The sequence below is a fragment of the Acyrthosiphon pisum genome, chromosome X (assembly GCF_005508785.2).
Source record: "Acyrthosiphon pisum isolate AL4f chromosome X, pea_aphid_22Mar2018_4r6ur, whole genome shotgun sequence".
NCBI classification, from domain to species: Eukaryota; Metazoa; Arthropoda; class Insecta; order Hemiptera; family Aphididae; genus Acyrthosiphon; species Acyrthosiphon pisum.
The window spans coordinates 41923004-41932316 of record NC_042493.1 but is presented as its reverse complement, the minus strand read 5'-3'; the positions used below and the strand labels follow the sequence as shown (position 1 = coordinate 41932316).

The following is a 9313-nucleotide window of genomic DNA, read 5'->3' as shown; positions in this document are numbered from 1 at the left end:
TTGATAACTAATATAAAATACTTTTAATTATTTAAATATATTTTGCGTATTACATTCTATACATATGTTTTTGTTTCTGGGACAGCTTTTAGATAAATACTATCACTAATTTATAATAAGATTTTATAAAATAAAATTTCTATTATCTATTTGCTGGTTTATAAAAACATTGTGTTAACAATCTAAAAAATATTGAACAGAAAAATAAAGGATACTAGACAGATACCATAAATATATTATCTATTTTCATATATGAAAATAAGTTAGATATATTTTTAAGAATTTTTATTTCACGCAGACATGTAAAAAAACATACAAACTTCAAGTTTAACTTAAAACATTTAACTAAATTAATTTATCTAAGCAATTCAATATCACTTCATTTGATCCCCATTTCAATAAAAATACTTTAAAATGTTTTTATATATAATTAACAACACAATGGAATAAAATATATAGTAAACATATAATTTTGAGAATTGAAAATACTTTTTTCGTTCAAAATTCTGTATAACATTATTTTGACATTTAAGGTAAATTGCACATGTTTCTAAATTTATTTTTCTATATCAATTATAGGAATCCATAAAATGTTCTATTGATAATAATTGAATTAAAATATTACATTCTAAATAAATAAGTTTTTTTTTTATATATAAATACAATTTAATTTAAATAATTAAATTAAATAAATTATCTAATAATATAATATATGATTAATACAGTTACAATACATTAGTTGGGTAAATAGTAATATGTTTATGATAAGGGTTAACATTTGCTTATTCATTATAAATAAAAATAGAGCTTTGAAAAGTTTTAAACATTATAATTATTTAAAAATAAAAATTGTATTTTATAGTTTATTTTAATTATAATAATAAATAATGGTAATAATTGTATTTTGATACTCAACACACTATCTTTTATGTATGATATCAGAATTTATTATTGGTACAACTTGTACTTAATCACAATTTTTTACTATAATACTGGTGCATAAAAATATAACATTTATGAATATTTAATAAATGTATAAAATAATAGTTGTGAGTTAACACTGTTGATAATAATTCAAATCATAATCAAATGTTAATAAAGAAAAATATTTTTTCGTATTGGACAAGTGCTATAACATATTATAATTTGCAATAAGATTTTGCTAGTTAAAACATATTGAGAAAAAAAAGTAAAAATTTGACTTCATTAAAACTAAGGTTTTTCAACTCATGAACTCAAAATCAAATTAATATTGTCCATAAATCAATCAAAAGTATTTGTAAAAATAATGTTATTTATAAATAATTTTCTAAATATGACAATGTATTTAAATAGCAAATACAATATAGATATAATTCGACATTATTTTAAAACTATATAACATTATTTCCTTTTTTCCTATGAGAACAATAATTGTAATAAATAATTGGTAGTGGAATGTATTACATTGCTTAATTATTAATTGAAATATAAGAACATTTTTATTCACATTTACTTTTTACGGTTATCATAATTTGGTTTGTTTGGTGAATTAAATATAAGGCACTGATAAATACTGCATTGGCACTGAAAAAACAAAACAAATTCAATCCATTATTATAACTTAGCTATAAAATATAATTAATATTACTAAAAATACATAATACATAAAAAAAAATAATAATCAGTATTGTCCTAAATGTTTAGCAAGTATTAAAGTTTTTTGATTAAAATACAATTTTGTCACATTTTTTGTAACCTATATCATGTCTCTAAATTTCAAAAATCTAATTTTCTTTAATAATTCCTAAATAAATCAATTTTGACCAGAAACTTGTGAATGCAAGTTGTACTATTGCCAATGATGTGGTGTAGAAACAAGTTTAATGATACAATTCAGTGAAAAATAAAGTTATATTTTATTAATTTTAGTTTAACTTCATAATATATATCTGTTAAGTTATATTAGTAAACAGATAATATGTATAAATATTCTGCAGTGGCGGCTCGTGGTTGCTGTTGGCGGAGGTGCAATTTTAATATGATATCTCTAGTCATAAGTATAACAAATAAAATATAATAAAATATTACATATATTAATACTTTCAAGCTTTAAAATATTATTTATGTTTAATAATATTAATAAACAATAGCGACCAACAACAAAACCCATATTATACATTGTTAATTTTAAAAATAAATTACCTACTGGCTACTACCTATACTAATATCTTACACTCTTACTGTATGGACAACGCTGTCGATTTTCCAAAACGCGTACATAAGATCACAGTTTAAATGTACATGAAATCACACCATTATGCGCCTTCATTTACAATCGAAGACGTATTTAAAACAGCTCAAACAAAGATATATTTCATACAAGCATGCTCCTGATTTCTGATAGAAACAATTCAATTGTTTTCATAATCACACAGACCAATGTATCATAAATATTATACTATTATTAAAAAATGTCAGTTTTAATAAAACTTCTTTATCAATAAATATGAGTAATGAATTAATATTCTTAATTTCTTTAATGAGAAGGTGAAATTATCCAGTCACCCAACCATGAGTTGTCACTGATATTCTGTATTATTTTAAATTTTAGTTAGTTAGAGAAGCCAAGCTGACTTAAAATAGGTATGTTGGTAGAATCTTTTATAGGATAAAACTAAATTGTCACAATGTATATGTCACTTATAATTCAATAGGAACTATCTTTAGGCTTTGTAAATAAACATCAGATTTACTTACTGTCCTTCCTTGAAGTAATCTTTTAGTGTATTGCTGAACCGTTTGGAATACTTAACAAACTCACGTTTTCTCTGTTCTAATGCTTGTTTGTTACTAGGCCCTGGAATATATGCAGATACTTCATTTACTGCATCAAGTAATTTTTTTATAGCACTAGCTATCTCTCTGTAATCATGAATAAAATAATGTTAGTATTGTAGTAAATATCAACAAATTTAACAAACAAAAAATAATATTTTGTTTGAATAAAATTGATGAAAACTTTAAAAATTTAAACAATTAAATTTTTTAATTATATCACTTTGTGAATTTTTTTACATTTTTGAGTTGATTAATGAGCGATTATGAACTATAAAATTACAGTGAGAAATTTAACAAGCAAATGAACCGTAAAGTAAAATATTGTACATACTCTCAATAAAATATTAAACGTTCATTGAGATATTTAATCGTAATATTACATTATGTGTTACTACCAAATCCTCTACACCACTAACAATATCATACATAAAAAGGATGATTCTTATTTGAAAAAACGAAGGACGCTACTTGAAATTTATCATCTGAAAGGAAAAATCTATGAATCATAAATATGTTTTTTGAAGAGGATTATCATGATAACAATAATAAATGTTACTATTATGAAAATCAGCCAGAAACAATATAATTGCAGCCAGCACAATAAAAACATAGATACTTATGTAAAAAGAGAAATTTTACTTAGCTGATAAACTTGAAAAGTTAGTGAAATTACTATATACTACTAAGAAATAATATATATTTTTCTGTGTTAATAAATAGATTTTAGAAAAGTAGAAAACACAACTAATACATTTTTGTTATGTCAACTTAATACAAATAAAAATAGAAAATTAACTTTTAATTGTTGGTCACACTAAGTAATTATTCCTAAGTGATTTTGAAGCACATTTGCATTGTGTTATCTTGATGGTCTTCATATAATAAATATTATATACATTTATAAAAGAAAGCAGACAGTTTCCATGCATATAATATTATAGATAATTTAACAAATTACATATGATTTGATTTACATAAAATAAACAATAAGAAATATAAATAATGTTTAAAAAAAATGAATGTCACCACTTTACCAGTAGCAGTAGACAGTAGTTCAGAATCTAAATAACTGAAAATATATATTTTTCTATCAAACTAATGGTTGTACTTGGTCATTTAAAAGAGTTTCCACACATTATTCAAAACATTTACATTTATATGATAGTAATATAACTATAAAAATTTTTGATAACTTACTTAATTGTTTCCAAAAAGGTTTTACGATCATTGATTTCATCTGGTATGCGACTTAATATTCTTTTTAAAGCCATAGACTTTTTATTTAATTCTTGAAATGCATCTTCAGATCTATTTAATCTATATTCACCACCTAAACAATATGTAAGACTTTAGAATATTTCTATTAATAATTTCATATTTTGTATTATAATAAAATAATCAATGTAAAATTAAAAATCCTTACATATTATGTACTTGTTAAAATTATAAATAAATCTAATGCTAGTAGTATATTATTAATTTTAACTATTAAATTACGATAAACATATTTAAAATTTGATGAAAAATAAATAAATATCAAACCCATTTTGTTTACTTAAGACTTTTGGGAATCAGTTACCAACAAAAAAGTTTTCATAAAAATATAACATTTATTAACCTAACCTTTCTATAAAAATATTTAAAAAAAACCAAGGGACACTTTAGAATTTTTTGAATTTTTTAAATAGATGTAAATAAGACATAAGTTTTTGTAAATACAGTATATTATAACAATACTTCTTAAACGTTGATAAGCTAATGTAATATATTTTATTTATGTACTTTTATTAGATTAACTGATTATTTAATCATTACCTAGAGTACAATAGCATTTCTTGGTTTTTTATGAACAATAATAGACATACTACATATTATAAATAATATTTTACATACTCATAACTCACTTAAAAATTAAAATATTGTAAAAAACCAAAGAGAGAACACAGATAATGTTGTTATCTAAAAGTTTGATAAAAGGTCTATTCACTCTAATATCAAAACTGGTAAACAAAAATTGATTGTATATAATTTGTGCAGTGAAAAGTGTTGCCTCTAATTGGAGGCCGCTGTTTTGATTCCATTAGATGTATTTTCATTGGAATCATAAAAGGAAAAACAAATTTTTTATAATAATAAATCTATGTGTTATTTTTGATAATACAGAATAACAAAACTTAATTAATTTGGTGCTGTCTGATAGTAGAACAATTTTGTTGACCAATAGTGTGTTCCATACAAACAGTTCAGTCTACTTAGTATTATTATTAGGGCTTAGATGTATATGCACTAAAAAATACCAGATATGTTTGTAAAAAAATATATTATATTTTGGTTTTAATTTAATATAAAACAAGTTACAGAAATTTTTATTAATAATTCATTTATAATTGTATAATTATAATTTCTGAAAAGTTATAGTAAAATTCTGAAAAAGTAATATGGTATAAAATGTACAGGTTTTGTTTATGTCAGCTCAGAAAGTATTCCATAGGAAATTTAAATAAAATGTATAAATTCACTTATTGAATAATTTAAGAATAATGTTTTTTAAATACAAAATTTACAAAAAAATATAAGAGAAATAAGTGACAGGTATTGTAAACCTGTACCATATAAAATAATAATTGGGTAGGTACTAAGTAGAATTTTAATTCATTTTTATTGCGTCTACAATTTAAATTCTAACATTTACAAACTCCAAATTGTATTTCAAACTCTTCCTATCATAAACCATTACTTACAATATTACTAGTTGACATAAGATCAGTAATATATTTTATAAATTATGGTCAGTCACAAGACATATTAATGATCTTATGCGTTTTCAAAAAGGGATAAATTCTGTTTTCGATTTAAAATATCAATTTTACATTTTTGATTTTAATTTTTAACTGTGAGAAATCAGTCATCATAATAAAGATACTATTTTTAAATTACAAAATATTACTAAAATCGTTTAGCTCCATTTAAATATCAAATTTAGCCCAAATATGAATAAAAAATATTCATTAAAAAAGACAATGATTAAATAATGTCCAGATTATTTGGCTACCCTATATACTTATGAGAAACCTTGTTTAAATTTTCAATCTTTAGCTATTAAAATGTAATATTTTATACATTTTTAACTAAATTATTTGCAAATTTTAAAAGTTTTGATAAATTTTGTCAAAATTTGAACGTAAAATGCTTATAAAAAAATAATGCCTATGTTATTAATTAAATAGAGAATCTTAATATGTACATTTTTTTTTATATGGTACTTAATTGATAAAAATAAAACAAACAGCAAGTGTAATAAAAAGGGTTAAAATCGTTATTAACTGAATCCAAAGCTTTATATTTTGAAAACCAAAACCTAAATTTGTTGATTTTTGAGCAGATAAAACCTGACCTAACCGATAAAATCATAAAGGTTCCAGTCCCAATTTTACTGAATGACAGGGGCTATTAAAATTCTTCTTATTATTGTTATTAACTTATTAATAAACAATAACAGAGTCTTATCATATAATATATTATATACTACTGTGGCCGACGTATAGTCTTAGATAGGTAGTAAAAATTAATATTATAATTATACCTACTCTACACCTTTAATAATTTTCATTAGTAATTTCTCTATTTTTTCTATATAAATTTCACATGTAACGAGGTAAAATAAGAAAACTTGGTCCAACATATCTTTAACACAATTCAAAAATGGAAGTGCGTAAAATAATTCTAAAATTTTAAATACCTAGGTACTTAATGTCAAATAGGTAGTTTAAAATTTACCTTCTAGATCTGAAACCGTGCCTTGAAGTCTCAATACACTCTCATTCATATTAATACTAATATCACCTTGTTTCATTATTCCAGCAACCAAATTATACGCAAACCCTGGATGAGTATTTTCCGTTTTAAACAATGCTGACCGTAGAGTTTGCGATGCAGAAACATTGCGTTTCTCTAACTGAAAATTACAACATAGTTTAGTTTTGTTACAATAGCGTAAATGTTAGCCGCATCAATACAATTTGGTTAAAAATCAAAAATATGATGGAAACCAAAGAAAGGATATTACAAAGCATCTTCGAAGGGATTGTTACAGCACAGAACATTAAATACCTGAGACAAAATCGGCCTGATCAATACTGGTAGAACCAGAGAACTGACTGGCGTTTCGTCGCTCATTTTCATCATTTAGCGACAGTGTTGAACAGGAAGCAATACGACGGACATCAGGTCTTTTTACGGAGACGTTTGGAAACCGTCGGCCAGTTGTTGTACGGCGCCCGGGGCGTCCGCGATCGGCAGTCGTTTAGGTTGTATCTAAAAACGGTCGTGACCGCGTTACATGTCGTCCGTTGATTTCTTAATGGCCGTCACGCGAACGACGACGACGATGCTGTTGGCGGTGCTGCTGTTGTTTGTCGTAAACACTTTTCGTTGTCGTTGTGTACGGGGAAATTGAAAAAAAAAACAATGCTATCAACGGAATAAAAATTCGTGTAGTGATGTAGTGAAGCACTTCTGGTTCGGGGGACGAAAACGAGAAAAAAAATAAAAAGAAACGATGATAACGATAAGCAGGACCGCCCGCCCCTCGGCCAACGTGAACGACAAACGTTTGGCCGCGCCGGGGCGAAACGTTCTGCCACCGGCGCCCACCGCGCGGAAATTTGAAACGATCGGTGGCGAACTCACTCGACCCAAATTTGTTGGCCTGCCGTCGACAATTGGAACAAGTTTGAATTATGAATTTAAATCTTAAATCTCAAGAAGTGACCGAAAGCGAATCCCGGACAAAAAGAACAAAAATACAAAATATTCTATTTAATTTTAATTTACAATTATACTATCATTTTATTTATTATAAAGATATACCTACGGACATTTCGTTACCTACCTTATACAGTTATATAATATATTATATTATAATTAATATTAATTTAAAAAATGAAATTAATTTTAATATTATAATAATTAATTTGGTAATCTTAGTATAATTGTGAACCATTAGGTAAACAATTGTCAATTACATAAAAAATAATTATTTTGTTGGATTTAAAAGTACAACAATTACTAATTAGTAATAATGAGTTGACAATAGAAGAATTTTTAAATCGCATAGGTCATTGTTGTTTAGGTCTATTTAATTTAGGTACTTATTTCACAGCACTCTCTGGCCTTGCTCGGAAATCCCGCCTACTTGCATTGAACGCTATATAATAATGTACATACAATTGGCGGGAAAAATTGTATTTGGATAACATTGAAAAATATATTTAAAAATATTATGTTTGGTTAGGTACGATGGGCGATAATTTTGAGATTTGGGGAGGCCGAAGCCTTTTATAATACCATACAATTTTAAAATTGAATAAGCATAAAAAAATTAAGTAAATGTTTGGGAGGGGTGGAGGGCTATTAAAGTTGTTGGTGGAGCTTGGCTACAGTTGGCCCTATGTTCGCATATGTAGATAAGATTTCATAAGCCTCTTTGTGACAAAACTGTGTTTAAACCATAATTGACATCTAGATTGTAGATTGTACGAAGAAATGAACATCAGTAGATATAGGTACGTGTTCGTTTATCAAGGTGTTTACATATCACGTTATTCGAGTTACTTATTTATTAACCTAGTACCTACCTATTATATGCCAGTATTTTTAAAAATAAAGTTATTGTTTATTTATTCATCAGGTTTATATACCTACTTATTTTTTAGTTTTTTATTACCAAAATTTCAATATGTATGACCATAGGCGCGAATAGGGGGACTTTAGGGGCTAAGCCCCCTAAAAACATGTCCTACATTTTGTTTTCAGCTTATTCAATATTATCAAAGTAAGACTTTAGCCCCCAAATCCCAAACGCTATTTGCGCCTATGAGTATGACACAAAGTATCTCGGCGACCAAGCTCATTGCATACCTAATAGGTATTGTTCATTTTAATAAGTAGGTGTACAATGTAAGCACAACTATTTTTTATTATAAACCTTTGAAGTTCAAATTTTGACGAAATTAGATATTTAAACAAAAAATATCGATGTAAGTTAAATGTTGTAATTCAAAATCATTATTCTTGCGTCGTGATTTAAAAGTTAAAACTTTTTCGCATATTATATATTTTACTATAGGTACCTATATATTATATATTATATAAGTGACCCGAGAATGGTTAACAGAGTTTGGTCGTTTGGTACGTCGTTCGAATTTTCATTTAGGCATTTAGCTTCTAAATCCGGAATTCCATTACTAACCAAACGGGGAAAATATGAATCTACCTTCATTTTGTCCAAACATCGCTCAACGGGTATACGACTTTTTCATGAATTCCTGGTATCCGCTCACACATTTGCTATACCTCCATGCGTGACGTCATCTGATCAATATTATTACATTTTTGTCCTGGCGCGCACTCTCATTCAAATAATTTCATTCGATATAGCCATATAGGTATGAAAAATTACGGACACGTATAATAAGTTGGAAAATGTCAAAAG

The 9313-nt window shown here is 25.9% G+C and overlaps 1 protein-coding gene across 1 annotated transcript; it reads right to left on the bottom strand.

Moving 5' to 3' along the window:
• Positions 1 to 7412, bottom strand: LOC100166050 (programmed cell death protein 10). The gene is made up of 5 exons (XM_001949261.5): positions 6931 to 7412; positions 6598 to 6775; positions 4018 to 4150; positions 2740 to 2904; positions 1 to 1566 (listed from the first exon to the last, which is right to left on the bottom strand). Exons 1-5 carry the CDS (start codon positions 7003 to 7005, stop codon positions 1482 to 1484), a joined length of 636 nt encoding a protein of 211 aa, XP_001949296.2. The 5' UTR covers positions 7006 to 7412; the 3' UTR covers positions 1 to 1481.
• Positions 7413 to 9313: the final 1901 nt, after the last annotated feature.